This window comes from Pseudorca crassidens, chromosome 10 (assembly GCF_039906515.1).
Source record: "Pseudorca crassidens isolate mPseCra1 chromosome 10, mPseCra1.hap1, whole genome shotgun sequence".
NCBI lineage: Eukaryota > Metazoa > Chordata > Mammalia > Artiodactyla > Delphinidae > Pseudorca > Pseudorca crassidens.
Window position 1 is genome coordinate 42,096,760 of NC_090305.1, and position 20,144 is coordinate 42,116,903.

A 20,144-nucleotide genomic window follows, 5' to 3' on the forward strand; every position below is an offset into this window, starting at 1 on the left:
ACATAACTATAGCTACAGAATTTAATAAACAGTAACATGTATTGGGCAAGCAGAGGGAAGCTTCTCAAAGAGTTTGACACAACTGGGTTAGTTGAAAGCATCTGGTTATATTTGTGATGATACACATAAGCCAATATTCTTTTTCTTTGATAAAGGATCTGCAGTAGCTTTATAAATATTAACTCTACCCTGAGGTTCAAATTTAATTCTGTTTTTTCCTCTGGGAATAGTTTCTCATAATAGTGATATGAAGTTCATTATATTAGATGAAATAAAACTGTACTGGGGATGTCTAAATCACCTTATTGTTATGTCATAATTCCCAGTGAAGAAATTTTGGGGACTTATGGAGACTGGATACTAAGATATTTGTGTTTTTCCCTAATTTAATTAATGTGTTTGCCTGAGCACTTTCTCTTTTTTCCTTATGATAGTTTGGTATTATTTAGCACAAAGTACTGAAAAATGTTAGTAATATAGTTAAATTGTGCAAATACTTTATTTTTAGTGTGTGACTTCTTTTTTCCTATAAGTATTGAGGTAAAAATATAACTATATTTTGTTCCTGTCAAGATACATTCAGTTCAGCATATTTCATAGAAGTCATTTAACTTAGGGAATTCATAGAGAATTCTCTCATTACTGCAATAATGAAGAATTAACCAAAAGGAAAAGATCCTAAGACATTAGAAGAAATCGTTATTACTCATATTACATTATGAGGTTAAAAATGAAACCCTAGGTGAATTGAAAAATCACTGGGATAGGCATTCTGCAGGGTAATATTCTGCAGCACAGAATAACCATGAACCTCAGCGCACGGTAACCTGGTCCACAGCAATTAGAGGTGGGGAGAAATTAGCCAGGACATACTGCTGCTGTAGAGCAAGCAGGGATGGCAGTGAGCAGTGACCATCCTGGTGAAGAATGTCATGAGTCAAAAAATCAAAAACAAACCATGTTGGACACAGTATGAGAAGGACAGCAGGTGCCTGGTCGTTATGTCTGGTGACTCACACTCTTACGTACTTGGCGATACCATAGGAACCACTCAGCTTTCAGTTATCATTCACTTCTCAGAGAGTAAAAGCAATATTGACACATCTGTCATAACCCCGAAAATATCTGCAATTTCAAAAAGAATAGAGATAGTGTAGGAACACAACTTTATCATGTGTCAGCCAAGTATATTTATGATTGTGCATCTGTACGTTGACCACTTCCCTGATGTGGAAGCCTGGTCTCCCATTCAAGGGCAGAAAACTTGAGAAAACATAACTATTAAAATATATATATGTAACCCAATCTACAAGAAAGAAAGAGTAACTGTGAGTGTCAGAAATGAAGAGGGAGCTCCAGGTGGGAAAGTTAAGAAGAAGCTTAAGCTCTGGGGGAACACAGGTATGTCAGAACCCAGGTGACAGTAGCCAGGAGCTTAGAGTTTAACTTTCACTATATAATGAGTCAGAGCTGTGGATGAATCCTTTGTGTGCATCCAGGAGCCTAGAAGGCCACATGGCCATGAAACATGTGATAGAAATAGACATAAATCCTCCCACCATCTTTAATTTACACTCTTGGGTGGTAATATAGTCATCCATGAGAAAATGGGTCCTAAACGTGTGAAAGTTGAAGATGTGGGGACCTGCCACCCTGTAAGTTCAGGAATATGAGGGCGATGAAATAAAACGGAAACTGGTCCAGAATTAGTGAAATACCTGGGCCCCCCATTAGGGCAAATGTGAAATGTATTGTAGGCATGGTTTCCCAACCCAGGGTTTCTCAGATACCTACAGAAATCATCACTGAAATTACCCTGACTGAAGAGGAGCTCAAAATCAAAAGTAAAAAGCCATCAAATGAGTAAAGAACATCATGGGGCAGAGGCATGAAGGAGAGTCAGCAGGTACAAGAAACAAGGGATTTAGCCAAGAGAGATCATAGAAAAATCTGGAATGAATTTATAAATATAATAAAATGTTGAAATAGTTAAAAGGAATTACAGATACCATAAAGAAGATTTGATAAAGAACCAAATTGAACTTCTAGAAGTTAAAAATAATGTCATTAAAATATAAAATTCAATGGCCATGTTAAATGTATTAATATACTGCTGAAGAAAAATGTGTCAACCGTCAGGCTTATATGTGGAAACGATCAGGAATGCAGCATAAAGAGATAAAAAATATGACAGGGAATTTTATAGAGATGGAGAATGGATTCAGAAGACCAAACATATATTTAGTCAAAGTTCCAAAGAAGAGATTAGATATAATGGGGGAGAGGCAATATTTGAAGTAATTCCTGGAGGATTTTCCAGAAATGAAGAAAGATATGTATTGTCAGAATGAAGGACTACACCAAGCCCCCAAATAGGATACATAAAAAGAAGTCCATGCCCAGACACATCATAGTGGAATTACAGAATGTCATGGAGAAAAATCTTAAACACTAAGCAAATGTGAAGACGGATGATCCAAGTTATGACGTTTACATTGACAGCAGTAATAGAAGTCAGAGCAAGTGGGCAGTCCTCAGAATGCTGGGAAATAATAACTATTACCTTAGAATTCTATGTCCAAGTACACTCTCATTCAGGATGAGAACAAAATAAAAACATTTTCAGACAAAGCCCAAGACAGGAAGTTCTGAAAAAACTACCAGAGCATTTACTTCAGCAAGAAGGAAACTAAATCCAGAAGAAAGGAGTGAAATTCAGGAACCAAGGATGATGAAACAATATTAGCCTCCTCTTTAATTTAAAGCAATTAAAAATTTTTTTCATGAAAACTTTATTTTCTAATATGAGTAATTTAATGAAAAAATCTGTTATTTGTTTCATTTTGCTGTACATAAATATAAGTAGCTAACAACGTTGGTAAGTTTGAGTAAAATACGGAGTATACAGAGCATGACATATTACAACACCTTGAAGAATTTTTGATGTCTTACGCTAGTACTTGTGTTAAGATGTTAAGGAAAAGCAACATAGAAAACATCATATTTACTATTATGTGAGTTGAATAAAAATGTGTAGGAGAAATATTGTAAGGCAATGTACAAAAAATGTAAAAAAAATCATTTTTTGGTGGCATAATGATATTTTTTCTTTAACTTAATACCTGTCAAAATTCTACAAGGGACATGTATTATTTTAGCAATAAAAAAACTTCAGAATACTTGAAAACATAGATATATTATCTTACTAAATTATGAATTTCACTAAATAAACACTACGTTTATAATTTTGCAGGCAAACCTCGCCTCACCATCTTCTACGGTATCTGAGAGTCAGCTGGTACGTATCCTCTTACTAGACATAGACCTGGTACTTTAGAAAATTCTGATCTTTTAAGACAGCTTTATATGAACAAATGTGAACTGAGAACAAATTGACTGTATATAAGTTTATTTGCTTACTTGTCTAGTAAAAGTTCACCGATGCTTTACTAAAGCTCCATGTGGTTGTTTTGCAAGTCACAGACATACATAAAAACATATATAGAACTTATTTGCCAGTAACTTGCATCCTAGTAGTGGTGTTAGGATAGAATGGGCAAGGCCAGAAGGAAGATGCAGATGGACGTTAGAGACAAGGACTCACTTCCGGATGGGAGAGATCAGAAAAGGGTTCAAGGACAATGTAGCCTTTGATCATGTAGAGTAGGTTCTGCAATTGAGGAAATGAGATATTTCAGACAGGAAGATTAGCATGTGGATGATCTAGACCAGGGACGAACAATAGAAATATAGTGTGAACCTCAAATACAAGCCACATTTGTAATTTAAAATTTTCTAAGAGCCACGTTAAAAAAGTAAAAAGAAATAGGTCACATTAATTTCAATAATATATTTTATTTATATACATATTATCATTTCAATATATAATCAGTATAAAATTGAGATTATTTTACATTCTTTTTTTGGGGGTAAAGTCTTTGAAATCTGCTATGTATTTTACATTTACAGCATACCTCAATTCAGGCTAGCCACATTTCAAGGGCCCAACAAGGGGGCTGGTGGCTACTGTGTAGGACAACACAGATGTAGGCTCTAGAATCTGTTATTTATAGATAAAAATTTGATTAAGTAGGAAAATTACTTTTTCTAACAGTGTTTTGTATTATTGTTACAGTGATGAGCAAATTGGAACCATGATATGTTACCTAGATATTATTAAATATTTTCTTTATTATCTTTTAATTTTTATTGTTTATAATTAATTATAAACACCTTCAGTAAAATCGAATGAAAATATCTAGTAAAACACTGTAAGACATTAAGAAGACAAAATCAGTTTAATACTGATTTTTCCCCCTATTTTAAGCAATTATTTCTGTGTCCTACATCCATAGCCAACAAGTCATCTTGTCATTATCATGCCAAAATGACAATGATATTTTTATTTGTAGTGCTGGGAAATCATAAAAAGTGTAGTTTGACTCTTAAAATAGCATGATTGAAGCAAATGGCTTAGGCATGTTGGTGTTTATACATGCAGTGTGTATATGGGGTGTGTTTGCGTGTGTGTGCATGTATGTGTGTGTGAAGTGTTATTTTAGTGTCAGTTGATTTAGAATAGTGGGCAGCAGTATAGGATAGTTGAAAGAATGCTGGAACGGGGCCAGGAGACCCATCTTTTACTTCTTGCTCTAACGCTAACTACTGGGCTGATAGTGGAGAAGTCAAGAATCTGGGAGACTGGGCTTCAATCTTCTAAATGAACAACGATTACACTCTGTCCAAGCCTCTCTAAGGCAGTGAGTCCATGGTTACTAGTTCAGGGGAGCAAAGGAGTTGCCATGGAAATAAGAGGTACAATAACATTGTGAAGTTGAACAGTTTCCCACTTTAGTATGGAACTATTGTTACAACTATTTTAATATTTAAAATAATGATATATGTACTTGTTTCTTGAGAATAATGTGTGAAAATTAAGAAATATTTTGTATACTCAACATAGATACAACAGATTTTAGATGTTGAATGTGTGTGAATATATATTATCAGACTGACATATACATATATAGATAGATAGATAGATAAATATCAGTTCTTGACAATATTTTAAGAAACTATTTCAAAGAAGCAAATATAGATAATGATTTCATAAATTAAGACATAGTATAAATGACCCATTGTAAATGTAATAAGTGAACTTTTTTGGCCAAATAATTCTATGAATTTGATGTTTGTGTTCTGAGAAAAATACGAAGTGTTGCTTTGACTGACTTTGATGATATTATTTTTGCATTTACTTTAGACATTTTCTCTAGAGAGTTCAAGGAATTTCTTAACCAAGTTTTAAATTAAGTTTTAATACCAAAATTCACTTGAGATCTAGGTAGGTTTGTGAAGGGATTATTATCAAGCAGGCTATCACACACAAAAAGAACATCTCTTGGATGGATGTAATTATTCAATTCAATCACTGACTTCTACTTCATGATATTAACCCTGTATTTACATTCTGTGAATATAGAATAGAGTAGAAGTAATTGCATGCAAGGGATGCTATATGGATTTGCTTTTTTAAGGATTTGTAATATTTTCACTCCTAAGCATTGTAATTTATGAATGAATTATATTTTTATGAATGGATTTCCAATATTTGCCATCATGAACTCTCTTCAGGGTTAAGTTCTGAGTAATTTCAGTAAATAAGAATGCCTTTGAAAAACAAATATGTATATATACACACACAGTATGTGTGTGTGCTTATAACATATACTATACATATAGATGCCATATGACAGGTAATTCTGATAGCACACACACACATATACATATTGCTTTCTGTTTATATGTGTGTGTACATGTGTATAGCACATAAATACACGATTTTGGGGAACACATGATAGATTATAGTTAAATTATGTAAGTAAATATTGTATGTTTTGCATCAAGTAAGCAATTAAAATTATTTGATTCCTATTTTAGGGGAGAAATGTAATAAATTGAAGTGAAAATAAATGTTGAATTGCTATGATAGCACAAGCTTAACACAGAAGCCATTTTGCTTTTGAGCTTTGGCTTTTTAAGAATATATCATGTTTTCATATTTTTTCTTTTTAACGTGGCTTAGCTATTTGCTTGTTTACATTGCAACTGTACCCATTTAACACTGGAAGGAAAAAAAGAAATATGACCTTGCCCATTACTCTTAAAATATTTCCACCGTTTACTCTGAAAACCAAATTATGTAGCATTAGGCTCAGAGAGAAGTGTTTTGGGGGTCCTTATGAAACTAGTTCACCATTTTGTGCCTCAGTTTCTCTTCTTCTATTAAACAGTAATGCAGTACATCAAAACTGGGAAAGACTTAGAGATGAGGATGTTTTAAATACACATGTAGAAAAAATGGAGGTTGGGACAACTACCCTGTCAACCTGAAAGCGTTTTTGTAAGGCTCACATATCATAAAATGTAAAGTTGCCAATGTAGCCCTGTACATATGGGGTGGGGGGTGTTATTATTGCATATAAAGTCTCTGAAATATTATCTCTGAGATTTAACGAGTGGCCATTTTTTACAGATAAAGAAACAGAGGGTCACAGAGTTTGAGTAGATCAACTAAGATCACAGTGTTCGTGGTCATCTTTGTTCCGCGTGACTTTCAAAAGGAATCATTATTGATTTTAAATAATTCAAGGGGAATAAAAAAGGCTGATGAAGGAGTTGGGAAATAGGACCTCTGCAGAACTGTGACTTCCACCGGCACATGTGATCATTTTCTAAAGAGAAGGGGCTGAGTAGGATCAGTTAGGGTCCTGAGGCTTCACACCTGTAGATAGTGCATCCCGTGGCATCAGAAAGGGAACAAAAAGAAAGGAAGATCCCGGATCTAAGCTGAACCTTCACAAAGCTTTCCTAATTGCTGAGCTGACTCATCATAATATTAACAGAGGCTGGTGGGGTCTCTTTTCTCTGGGTAGGAAAACAGGTTAGGCTTTATAAAATGGGTAAACACTGGTCTTCCTTGGCAATAGGTAAGGGAACCTGGTTTAGGAGATATTTGGCTTTTGCTTTTGAAATTTCATGCCATTACAAAATGCTCATTGTTGCCCAAGATGGAATACTGAATTTAGAGAGTACAAAACAATAGATTTAAAAAATAAACCACATGGTTATATATAGGTAAAAGCAAAATGGAGCTTACTGGAACACTGTACAGAAGAGGCGCTTAACCTTGCAGATACTTTGTTCCCAGTTCTGAAAGCCAACTGATGTGTCCTGTTTTAGTGGTGCATGACTGATCTTTCTAAGGGCCCTTGAGGTCTCTGTTGTTCAGAAAATGCAGCCCTGAAAGCTTTTGCATAGAACTAATGTCTTCTTCAAGCTTGAAGGTGGTTTGTCCTTGACTAATTTTCCTTGACACTACAAGCTCAAGTGCTACAGCATTTATCATGTATGCCTCTTCAGGTCTGAGTCATGCTATTTTCTTTTAACTGTTGAAATATTTTAAACCGGCCAATCTGTGTTGTGTACATTCCAAAAAATATTTTTGGAGTTGTGACCTGTGGTTTATAATTATTGAAATCCTGCATACATTTATTTTAATACAGCGATCATAGTAATTATAAAATATATTTTTGGAAAAAGCTCATCAGATAAGTATTTTCCTGGGTAGTCTAGATCTTTTGGTATCAGTACTCTGTATTATATAATACAAAGTGCAAAAACAGGAAAAAGGAAAGGTTTTTTTTTTCCTTTCAAGTTCCTTTTATGATATTTTTTCTTTACAAATTTCTGTCACACATATGATCTCCTTAGATTCACACGATCATGTTGTGAGTTAGTATGGCATTGATTGTTATTTCCATTATTCTGATGGAAAAAATCCTGAAGTCTAGATATCTACCATGTGTCAACAGTCTCACACCTAATGGGTGGTATTAAAAACTGTCTGCCCCCTCCTCTCTAATCTTGGAAGCTTTACTCTGTACTATAGTGTTTTGAAATGTTTCTTTGAGGGGAAAAAAAAAAAGCTTAAGTATTTGCTTCAAGCATATAATATTTTTATTAAAAAAAAGAATTAGAGTTAATAAATTTTTATTAATTGTGAGTGAATCCACTAAATAATTTAGAAAATATTGCTTTTGTCAACAGTCTTGACTAGGAGAATGTTTTTGAGTTTCTCTGAGCTTGTTGCCACAGAAATTCTAAAGAAAAAAAAATAACACTGGAGAATATAGACAAGACAGAAGCAAATGGCTAAAAGAAGCAGCGATGGTACTTTCACAAACTCCTTGGATCCATCAAATTAGTCAGACTCACAGAATTTTCTATATGATGTGTTTTATTACTTTCTTGCTTTTTTTTTTTTACACATCTTATTTCTTCAAAAAGATAGAAATAAACCCTTGAAAACTGGGATCCTATTCTTTATTTCTTTTCTTTTCTTATCACATGACTCCAGAGCTTACTACCTCAGTCAAAGGCAATTAAAAACACCAGTCCACTAGTTGGAGTTAATTTATGAAAGACGTGGTTCTAAGAAGGCATTATCCATATAATGGATTCTCTAGGTCAGTGTTGACAGTTAATTTTCAACTTTGGTCTCCAGCCAGAGGCAGTACCAACTTGTTGTCATAGAATTATGATTATAAGTTCCAAAGGACAGAAACAATATCTATTTTCACAGTGCCCGAGTAGCAATATTCAAGGATAAGTGTATACTTGATGAATTATAAACACAAATGAATAGTGGGATCAGTGCCCTACAGGCCATTAAAACCTGCCCCCAGGCCCCGGGACTCCACATACTGTATCTCTTGGACTTTTTCTCCCTTAAGACTAATAATAGAGTTAGATGTGATCTCCCAAGTTCCACCCACTCTTGAATTCTCCAAAGAAGATTATATCATTTTCTTCCATGTTAAGACTTATTGCTTATCACTGCAATCAAACAGGGGGAAAAAGAAATGATTTTTTAAAAATAGAGTTAAAATCTTGCAAAGTCCTTAAAGATGTGGCCTCTGGTCTCTGGTCTTGACTTCCTGTATCATTGGAGATGATAACTTCGGCTTTCTACTCTTTCTTATCTCTGAGGGTGGAGCTCACCAACTCACATTCATTCTTCTGGTCCCCTAGCGGTGAAAGGCATGTAGATCTTCTATCTGGCGAAGTTCCTTCTTCCTGGTTATACTGTAATCAAAAAGTCAGTCCAGGAAAAATAAGGGGAGACCCATACTGGATCATAGCCAGCATATTGAACTTCTGCCTGTCAATTAGTTTATTCATCCTTCAAATGTCTATTTAGCATCTATTAGGTTCCCAGCACAGTTTTAGGTTTTGGAGAGATAACAGTGAACAAAACAATGATCTCTGGTCTCACAGATCTTAAATACATTCTAGTGGAGAAAGGAAGAAAATAAACATAAACTGAGTTCAGATTGTGTTAAGTACTATGGAAAAAAAATAAGGTGAGTAAGAAGAGGTGGGGATTGATATTTTACATGGGTCATTAGGGAAAACCTGTCTGCTAATAAGGTGGCATTTGAGCAGAGACTTGAAAAATTGAAAGAGAGAGTCCTGGAAAGGGAGAAGAGAGTTCCAGACAATACAAAGAGCAAGTTCAAACTCCCAGAGTAGGGAACACAGTGTGTGCCAGAGTGGAGAGTGAGGGAGAGAGAGGGGCAGTAGCAGGAGACAAGATTGGAAAGGGAGAAGCTGGTTGGAGAGTGAAAGATTAGGTCATATGGAGCCTTGTAGGCATCATCCAGCAGGCATTGTAAGGGTTTGGGTTTTTACCCTAAGTGAGAAGATGAGGAATTAGAGTGCTTTGACTGGAGTCCTGTGACATGACTTGATTTACTCAGTGATTGTTCTGTGCTTAACTCACCTGAATTGTGAGCCCTCTGAGTACAAGTGTTATGTCTTATTCATCTGGGTAGACACTACAGTTACTGACATAGAATAAGTCTCACTTGGCAAAATGCCTGCAGAGAGCATCTGACAGATGGTCTGATAGAGGAATGCTTCAGAGCTCCAAGACAATGGTTGCTTTGTCTTTAAGGCACTTCAAAAATGTCAAGAATACATACATATACATATATGTCATACATACGTATATGGCAAGGATACATGCATACATACATGTATATATATGTATATATACACGAATACATATATGTATACATATATATGTATAGCAACATATACATAAATATGTATAACTGAATCACTTTGCTTTACACCTGAAATTAACACAACATTATAAATCAACTATACTTCAGTTTTTAAAAAAAGACTTTATCAGTATTGTGCAAACTACTCTTCTCATCAAAGCAAATGGAGAGCAGAGTTGTCCATGATTGTTGGGATCTAGCACTCTTGGAATTGTGTCAAGAAGAATATAAACAGGCAGACTCCCCATCCAATAAAAGCCCATATGTATTCCTGGCTCTAATGAGTTTCTCAGATTTTAAAACTTACAATAACAGAATCACAGTATTCTGTTATCAGAATCACAGTATTCTGGTTCCAGTTAAAAATAAAACATCTGCCTACCCTTTTCTGCAATGATAATGCTTTTTTTCTAAAGGTGGGGGAAATATTTTACTAGCAAGAATGAAAGATTAACCTTTTTTTTTTCAAAATATAGCTCCAAAAGAGGGGGGAAAAGTCTTACATCCAGTGTAAATCAATTCTCAGGAGGTTCATCACAATACATTGAAATTTGCTATTTGGAGAACGTTCTTGTTGTTCTTTCTGTGCTCCTTTTGCTGACTATGGGAGTCATTACCTGTTTTTATTTCTCCACGTAGGCTGGAACGAAAATTATGGTGTAGCTTTCCCTGGCATTGTAAGAATGACATTTGTTTGTATCACTCACGAGTCTAGCTGGATCTTTCGATTCTTTAGCAGCTAAAAAATGAAGGAAGGGCTTCCTCCGGTGAGTTTAGTTGTCATGTTGCTGACAATGATCGTCTTAGAGTAGCTCACCTTTTTAGAGTCTTCTCATTTGTTAATCTAATTTCCTTTGTTTTTGTTTGGATGCAGACTTAGCAAATTAGGTTTGCCAGAATTAGCGAACCAGTCTACTTAGAGTCTGAAGATACCAGGTGACTATGAGCAAGGAGGCAGCATAGATTAGGAATTGATAAAGGACAGTCTGTTCTAAACCTTATGCAATAACTTTGTGTGGTGTGGTTCTTGAGGAGGCAGGAATGTAAATAATCAAATGTGCCATTATTCATTATTAAAGGACCTAATCATGCAGGAGGATTAAGATCCTTTAGTTGATGGTCCAGACAGGTCGAATGGCCTTTTTCCGAGGTCATACAGTCTATTAACACTATTGCAAAAATCAAAATCTATGTCCTTATACTTTCCCCCCACCAATATCATGCTGCTTCTTGGGACTGGATTTTATACCAAGTCCAGAGAAATATCAGTATAAATTTTGATGTCTGGCTGTGCAAACTACAGAATCCTTTAGGAGGCTAAATGTAGTGTTTGTGCCCTGCTTAAGGTAAGAAAAACTGGATTTACTAAGACTAGTGAAAAGAACAGTAAAATGACATGTAATGAGTTAACCATGGCTTAAGTCATGAATGTGGCAATTGGCAGTGGAAATAAAACAGAAGCAATGGATTTAGAAGGAATCAAAAACATAAAAATACTAGGACTTTGTTAGTGATTGCCCAGAGGACGTTATAGAGAGGTGGGTGTTTAAAAATCATGTTAAGTTTCTCTCTATGCTGTTTCTCTCCCTGTCTCTATCTCTGGAGTAGACATCAGAGTAATTAAAACCCTGGGTTTATGATCAGACTAGACCTGGATTAAACCTCGACTTGTTCACATATTAACTGTATGGCTTTGGCATGTGACTGATTCTAAGTCTCTCACAGGGTTGTTGATGAGGAATTGATGAGATAATCAATTTAAAATATTGAATGTAGTGCCTGTAAGATACGGAATCTGGGTCTATGGGATAATGATGATGTCATTATCTGCAATGAATCCTCAAGTGTTTTGAGGCTGGTTTCAAAGCATGTGGAATGGTATGAGCAAGGTGCAGAGGCTGCCATATACAGGATTGATCAGTGTACCATGGTTTATGGAGAGTACATGAGGCTCAGAATTGGGCCAACAAGGTTTGAGTTTCAATTTGACCAAAGGCCGAGACACAGTTAGGTGTGAAGTGTATGGTTAAAGGTTATAGGGCAGGGCTTCCCTGGTGGCGCAGTGGTTGAGAGTCCGCCTGCTGATGCAGGGGACACGGGTTCGTGCCCCGGTCCGGGAAGATCCCACATGTCGCAGAGCGGCTGGGCCCGTGAGCCATGGCTGCTGGGCCTGTGCGTCTGGAGCCTGTGCTCCGCAGCGGGAGAGACCACAACAGTGAGAGACCCGCATACCGCAAAAAAAAAAAAAAAAAAAAAGGTTATAGGGCAGGAAGTGTGAACAATGTCAAAGGCAAACTATGTTTAGTCTTCCTTTGCCTGGAGTTGGCTTCCCTGTCCATGAAATGCTGGCTGGTAAGTGACAGCAAGTTACGGTGCAGGAATAAAAACAGGACTAAGGAAAGAGGTAATGAATAAAATGGAAGAATTGGGGCAACTGTATTGAGACCAAATAAGCAAACTAGAATGAGGAAAATTCAGAGATTTCAGGTAGACCAAACCCTAGGAACACAGAGTCCAAGAAAAGAGCAGGTGGAAATAGAGGAAATAGGGAAAGAATCCTTGTTCAATTGCCAGACAACTATCAAATCCAGGAAATTCATAGTAAAAAAAGCATCAAACCTGGCAAAGAAATAAGCATGAAGGGTCAGTAACTGATTCTGATATTAAAGCTACTTGATATCCAGCCAACCAGAGGACTGTCTTTTCTGGATTCACCCTGGAGGATGATGATCCCGAGAGAGATAATCTGAGTGGAAGTTTCCAGGCCAGGATGACCCAGAACATCCACCTGCTAGCAATGCAGGAACCAGGGCATCAAGTTTCTCTGGCAGGGGGATTCTCACAGCATATCAAGTGCTTCTGGTCAGATTTCTTCCCTCTGCTTTCATCTTTTGGCTGGTGCTGCCAAGTTTAGTGTCTAAACTTCCGTGTTGGTTTTAGAACCCGGTAAGCCCTGAGTACCGGAGTTGTACTGATTGCCTGCTTCCCAAAGGAGCAGGAGAGAAGGTACAAGCGTAGGAGCAGCAGGAAGGAGAAATGAAACAGGAAGTCACGTGGAAAAGAGAGACAGGAAATCTGGACAGTTTCGGATCATGACCCAGGGATCAGGCGTCTCCCTATGACAGGTGGCTGTAGAAATCAGCACCTGCTTGAGCTTTGCTCTCGTGCTGAGTTCATTGGAGGATATTACTCTCATATGTATACTCAACTGTGTGACGTCATGCATAACTCTTTGTTACTTGCTCATCTTTTCCCCTGGAGAGAAATCAGAGTTTCTTAAGTGGGAGATATTTCCCTGCCTGGGGAAGATAGAGGTTTTTTTCTCAATCTTTATTCCCCCAGTTGGCATAGATATGAAAGCCAGCTGGGAAAATATGGGTTGAAAAAAATATTGCAGAGTGGCATTTATTCAAGACTCAAAATATAACGGGTGGCTTATAGGGCAGAGAGATAGATGTCCTCCCTTAAGGCTTAATTCGAGAGCATCAGCACAGACTGAGGAGAGCTAATTTACTATTTTCTGAAAGGAAATGGGCTTGAGAAGAATGATTACAGCAAAATGCTCAAACAGAAAAAGCATCACAACTTTTTACTGAATTCTTGTTTGGGATTTTTTTGGTAAACTTATCAATCATTTTGTGACATTTTACAGTGTAACGAGATTTTGGTGTTCGTGAAACATCATTTTGAAATTGCCCCAAACTAGATTCTTCTCTCTCTCTCTCTCTCTCTCTCTCGTCAGACTGACATTGGGTACAAATCCACGAATCTGAAATGACTGGTCTATTCACTCAAACTCTTTTGATTGCAAGTTATAGAAGTCAAACTGAGTTGGAAAAAAAAAAGGGAATTTTGTGTAAAAGAAAAGGAAAATCTTAGGAAGCCTCAGAGAAGAAATTCAGCTGGATCCCAGGAATGTTTTGGAATTCAATTCTGGAAAGCCCTCAAGTGTGTCTCTTCTCCATACACTTTGCTGTATTTTTCTTGATCTCATCAGATCTGCTTTTATGGCAGATTAAGTCTTTCCCATAGCTCCCAAATCCACATATTATAATTTCAGTCTCCCAGCATGGCCGCAGAGCAGTTTAAAGCAGTGTTCCATATTCATGGAAGAGAACATCTGTTTGCTACCCAGCCCCCAGTCCCTTGTGTCAGAAAGCCACCCTTGGTTTCATCATACACAGTCTGAACATGACTTCTGGGATTTTAGGGTTTCCAGGAAAAGAAAGTTGTTCTGGGCTTGCTGGATTGTACTAGATTCGTCTATCCTATCATGCCCCAAATGAGTACGCTGTCTGGTACCGAGGATGCTCTCAATAAATATTTGTCAAATGAAATATTTATTGACTGAACACACTGGCAAGGATATAGGAACATGTTTGAATAGATAAAGGAAGATGTTTTTGCATTTTGAACGTCATAATAGTAGATCTTAATGAGTTGATTGTGCTGTAACAGGTAACTAAAACTAGTTACATTAGTTAAAAATCATTTGATTTCTAGCTGTTTTTATGTATTTATAAAATCATTTTAAAATAAAAAAAATTGCTGTGAGAATATATGAATGACTTAATATACCTATGTAATCATTTTCATAGTATTTTTTCCTTTATTTTTTAAAAATTTGATATTCATGAAGACGAAGCCTGGAGTAATTCGTCCCGTACCTGTAAAATCCAAAATATTACTGAGAAAAGAGGAGGAAGTCTATGAACCCAACCCTTTCAGTAAATACCTGGAAGAGCACAGTGACTTCTTTTCTGATCAGGTGAGTGTGCATATGAGAAAGTCTTTGATATTTGGATAAATAACTGTACAAAATATAGAGATGCCTCTATGAATATGGTGTGTGCAAGAAAATGTTTGTGATTGAAATATCCTTAGTAATAAAAAAGATCTATTTTTTTACATAATAAAACAATTCTTAAGTATGTTCAGGATGATATTTTGAAGTATTTAAATGTTTTTTCCTAAAATTTTTCTACCTATTGTTGGTATTGTTTTGGGGACCAAGATATTACTTCCCATAAAGACATCATGGAGTCACTGATTAAATGAGTCATATAGGTGCTGCAGTCTTAGTTCTAATATCCTGCTTCCTTTTGAAGCAATGCAATGCTTTAGGTTTGGTATATTAGCACATTTGACAGAAGATCTATTGTTTGGATTCATATCAACATTATAGAGATGATGTGATACCCTAGATTGAGTGTTACTAGATAGGGAATAAGGGCTTAAGTTCTTTTAAGGCATCATTTTTTTTTTTGGTTTATGTGCAAAAAAGGTATACTATCTTCCCCTTATATATCCTATATGTTGAAGAAGGTATAATGGAAGGTTGTTGATGGTGCTTTATAAGATATTCAGGAAAAACATGAAAATACACATTTATGCAATATAAAATTTCATAAATTATCTCAAAGGGAAACCTTATATCCTTATTTGTCTTCTTCAAATGCAACAAAGCGACATGGGTTATATATTTTATATCTCAAATATTATTACATGCTTTAGCAATGCAAGCAATCCAGAAATCTTTGTGGGTACAACCAGGGTACGCAAGATCACCACCACATTTGGTAATCTATAATAGAATAGACTTGCAAAAGAATGTAAGGTGCTATACTCTTTTTAAAGTTCAGTTGGAAAATGATAACTAACAATATTCTTGAAAATAGAAATTACAGTCATATTTGTGAAGCATAAGAAATATCTTGTCTCGTATTATACTAGCTCTATGACACTGAGCAAGGTATTTCATCTCGCCCAGTTTGTGTCTTAATGCATAAAATGAGACATTCAGAAGAGGTACTTTTTAAGGATCCTTCAAATTCTAAAATCTGGGTTATTTAAAATCTAAGAACTGTGAGTAGGCTAAAAGCCTTGAAAAAGTTCATTATAAATACTTTCTCATGCTTAGCTACAGTTTTTATTTATAAAATGGAGATGATAATGTTTTCTGCTTATTTATATATACTTTGTGAAGACTGATAGGATTTCAATAAGTTAAGCATTTTTAGGAGACACTAATATCATTGAAAATGATAATTAGAGGCAATTATTCTCATTTTATAAAATAAAAGGGAGCCCTTAATTAATTAAATTAAATAGGGAAATCTTATTGATATATAAGGTGTGTTCACTAAATCTGCACATAAAAGAAATGGAAATTCCTGTTCAGAAGGCATATTTCCATCATCAATGAAAATATTCATTATATATCTATTGCTTATATGACACTGATATTTTAGAGGCTTAATGTGACATTTTAGATAGTATGGGATTATTATAAAAATTTATAAAAGTAATCTAGTATTATATGACAAAAATGCCAACAGTTAAAATAAATTTCACATATTATCCATGCAACGTATTCTTCAAATATGATCTAATTCTGTAAAATAAAAGTTTTGTTCTTTTGTATTAGTATAATTTTAAATTCATGCATTTTTACCTTAAACAAGATTCTTTGTAGAATGTCAAGTTAACCTAACTATAATTTATCACAATTTATTGTCCTCTGGAATGATAAACTCCATTTTCCGCTGTAAGAAATTCTTTTCGTTAAAAGGAATTGCCAGTTCTTTTCATAGCTTTTCCTGACTATACAACAAGTTTAAAGCTCTGTTTATGTACACATAAACCTATGTATTTTCAGATAATTTGTAGAAAATTTGAGTTCTTCTGCAAGTATTTTGGTGGTGCATAGACTTATTTATATTTTCTTTCAATCAGTTTATTCTTGTGTATATCCCAACTTCTGTGTCAGCAGACTGTCAGAATTGAAAGAAGTCTAGCAGAGCACTTAAAAGTGAATTCCAGACCTTCCCTGATCTTATTCATTGACCTTGCAGGAGAGGAAAATGAATATACTAGGAAACCGGGAAGCTGCATATACTATCAACTGGCCTCTACATGGAGCTATAACCACCACTTCATTGTGGCCAAAATCTACAGTGGAGGCAGACACAAAAGACAGCTCACAAGCATAAATGCTGAAAGCTCCTTAAATAATGAATTGAGTAATAACAATTTATGATCTCAGCATGGCTACTTCATCAGAACTTAACTCAAATTCAGTTCTGGTCGCTATTGCGTTCTCTTTTGCTGCTGCCACAGAATAAATTGAGTGGTTCTAAACTCAGTTGATCTCACCATCCATCCATGTAATGGAAAATTCTTTAGCCCGACAGTTGAGCCAAACTGAAACAGCTCACATTCACTGATCTGCCCTGTCCTGGGGACAGTCCCACATGACAGGAGATGTTGGATAGGATTGTTAAATCCATGAATTTCCCCTAGCAGTTCACTGCCATAAAATATGATTTCAAAACTCTGTTACAAAAAGTTACACACCAAAGATGATGAGACAAGACAAAAATGTATTTATTGTAGCATAAGAAGGTACAACCAGGCAGACTTTTGAACTTATAATGAACTGAAAAGTTGCCTGGAGATAACCCCTGAGCACTAAAAGCAAAGTTTGAAACCAAATGCTTAATCAAGTAATTGAAACTTATTAATCAACAACTTTTACATCAAAATGGCATAGGCCAGGAAGCATCATTCTATTTTTTTTAAAAAATTTAACACCTTTACTGGAGTACAACTGCTTTACAATGGTGTCTTAGTTTCTGCTTTATAACAAAATGAATCAGCTATACATATACATATATCCCCATAACTCCTCTCTCTTGCATCTCCCTCCCATCCTCCCTATCCCACCACTCTAGGTGGTCACAAAACACTGAGCTGATCTTGCTGTGCTATGTGGCTGCTTCCCACTAGATATCTACTTTACATTTGGTAGTATACAAAAGTCCATGCCACTTTCTCACTTCATCCCAGCTTAATCATCCCCCTCCCCATGTCCTCAAGTCCATTCTCTACATCTGTGTCTTTATTCCTGTCCTGAACCTAGGTTCATCAGAAACATATTTTTTTGTTACGTTCCATAATATGTGTCAGCATGCAGTATTTGTTTTTTTCTTTCTGACTTACTTCACTCTGTATGACAGATACTATGTCCATCCACCTCACAACAAACAACTCAATTTCGTTTCTTTTTATGGCTGAGTAATATTCCATTGTATACATGTACCACATCTTCTTTAAACATTCATCTGGATGGACACTTAGGTTGTTTCCATCTCCTGGCTATTGTAAATAGAGCTGCAATGAACATTGTGGTACATGACTCTTTTTGACTTATGGTTTTCTCAGGGTATATGCCCAGTAGTGGGATTGCTGGGTCATATGGTAGTTCTATTTGTAGTTTTTTAAGGAAGCTCCATACTGTTCTCCATAGTGGCTATATCTATTTACATTCCCACCAACAGTACAAGAGGGTCCCCTTGTCTCCACACCCTCTCCAGAATTTACTGTTTGTACATTTTTTGATGATGGCCATTCTGACTGGTGTGAAGTGATGCCTACTGTAGTTTTGATTTGCCTTTCTCTAATGATTAGTGATGTTGAGCATCCTTTCATGTGTTTGTTGGCAATCTGTATATCTTCTTTGGAAAAATGTCTGTTTAGGTCTTCTGCCCATTTTTGGATTGGGTTGTTTGTTTTTTTGATATTGAGCTGCATGACCTGCTTGTAATTTTGGAGATTAATCCTTTGTCAGTTGCTTCATTTGCAAATATTTTCTCCCATTCTGAGGGTTGTCTGTTCGTCTTGTTTACGGTTTCCTTTGCTGTGCAAAAGCTTTTGAGTTTCATTAGGTCCATTTGTTTATTTTGTTTTTATTTCCATTACTCTAGGAGGTGGGTCAAAAAGCATCTTGCTGTGATTTATGTCATAGAGTGTTCTCCCTATGTTTTCCTCTAAGAGTTTTATAGTGTCTGGCCTTACATTTAGGTCTTTAATCCATTTTGAGTTTATTTTTGTGTATGGTGTTAGGGAGTGTTGTAATTTCTTTCTTTTACATGTAGCTGTCCAATTTTCCCAGCACCACTTATTGAAGAGGCTATCTTTATCCACTGTATATTCTTGCATCCTTTATCAAAAGTAAGGTGACCATATGTGTGTGGGTTTATCTCTGGGCTTTCTATCCTATTCCATTGATCTATATTTCTGTTTTGGTGCCAGTACCATACTGTCTTGATTACTATAGCTTTGTAGTATAGTCTGAAGTCAGGGGGCCTGATTCTTCCAGCTCTGTTTTTCTTTCTCCAGATTGCTTTGTCTATTTGAGGTCTTTTGTGTTTCCATAGAAATTGTAAAATTTTTTGTTCTACTTCTGTGAAAAATGCCTTTGGTAGTTTGATAGGGATTGCATTGACTCTGTAGATTGCGTTGGGTAGTAGAGTCATTTTCACAATGTTGATTCTTCCATTCTAAAAACATGGTGTATCTCTCCATCTGTTTGTATCATCTTTAATTTCCTTCATCTGTGTCTTATAGATTTCTGCATACAGGTCTTTTCTCCTTAGGTATGTTTATTCCTAGGTATTTTATTCTTTTTGTTGCAGTGATGAAAGGGAGTGTTTCCTTAGTTTCTCTTTCAGATTTTTTGTCATTAGTGTATAGGAATGCCAGAGATTTCTGTGCATAAATTTTGTACCCTTCTACTTTACCAAATTCATTGATTAGCTCTAGTAGTTTTCTGGTAGCACCTTTAGGATTCTCTATGCATAGTATCATGTCATCTGCAAACAGTGACAGCTTTACTTCTTCTTTTTTGATTTGTATTCCTTTTATTTCTTTTTCTTTTCTGATTGCAGTGGCTAAAACTTCCAAAACTATGCTGAATAATAGTGGTGAGAGGTTTCCTGATCTTAGAGGAAATGGCTTCAGTTTTTCACCACTGAGAATGATGTTGGTTGTGGGTTTGTCACATATGTCAATATACAGCCTTAATTATGTTGAGATAAGTTCCCTCTATGCCTACTTTCTGGAGGAGTTTTATCATAAATGGGTGTTGAATTTTGTAGAAAGCTTTTTCTACATCTGTTGAGAAGATCATATGATTCTTCTCCTTCAATTTGTTAATATGGTTTATTCCATTGA

General features: G+C 35.8%; 1 protein-coding gene across 21 annotated transcripts in view; it reads left to right on the forward strand.

The window, feature by feature from the left end:
- MLIP (muscular LMNA interacting protein) overlaps positions 1-20,144 on the forward strand; it is a 293,059-nt gene that overhangs the window by 192,455 nt on the left and 80,460 nt on the right. For 18 of the 21 annotated variants that reach the window (XM_067753439.1, XM_067753451.1, XM_067753456.1 and 15 more), the window contains 2 exons: positions 3,254-3,298; positions 14,770-14,898. In XM_067753439.1, coding sequence (XP_067609540.1) covers positions 3,254-3,298; positions 14,770-14,898 — 174 coding nt within the window. The remainder of the gene's footprint in view (positions 1-3,253; positions 3,299-14,769; positions 14,899-20,144) is intronic. The other 3 variants (XM_067753446.1, XM_067753450.1, XM_067753440.1) reach the window with 1 other exon arrangement.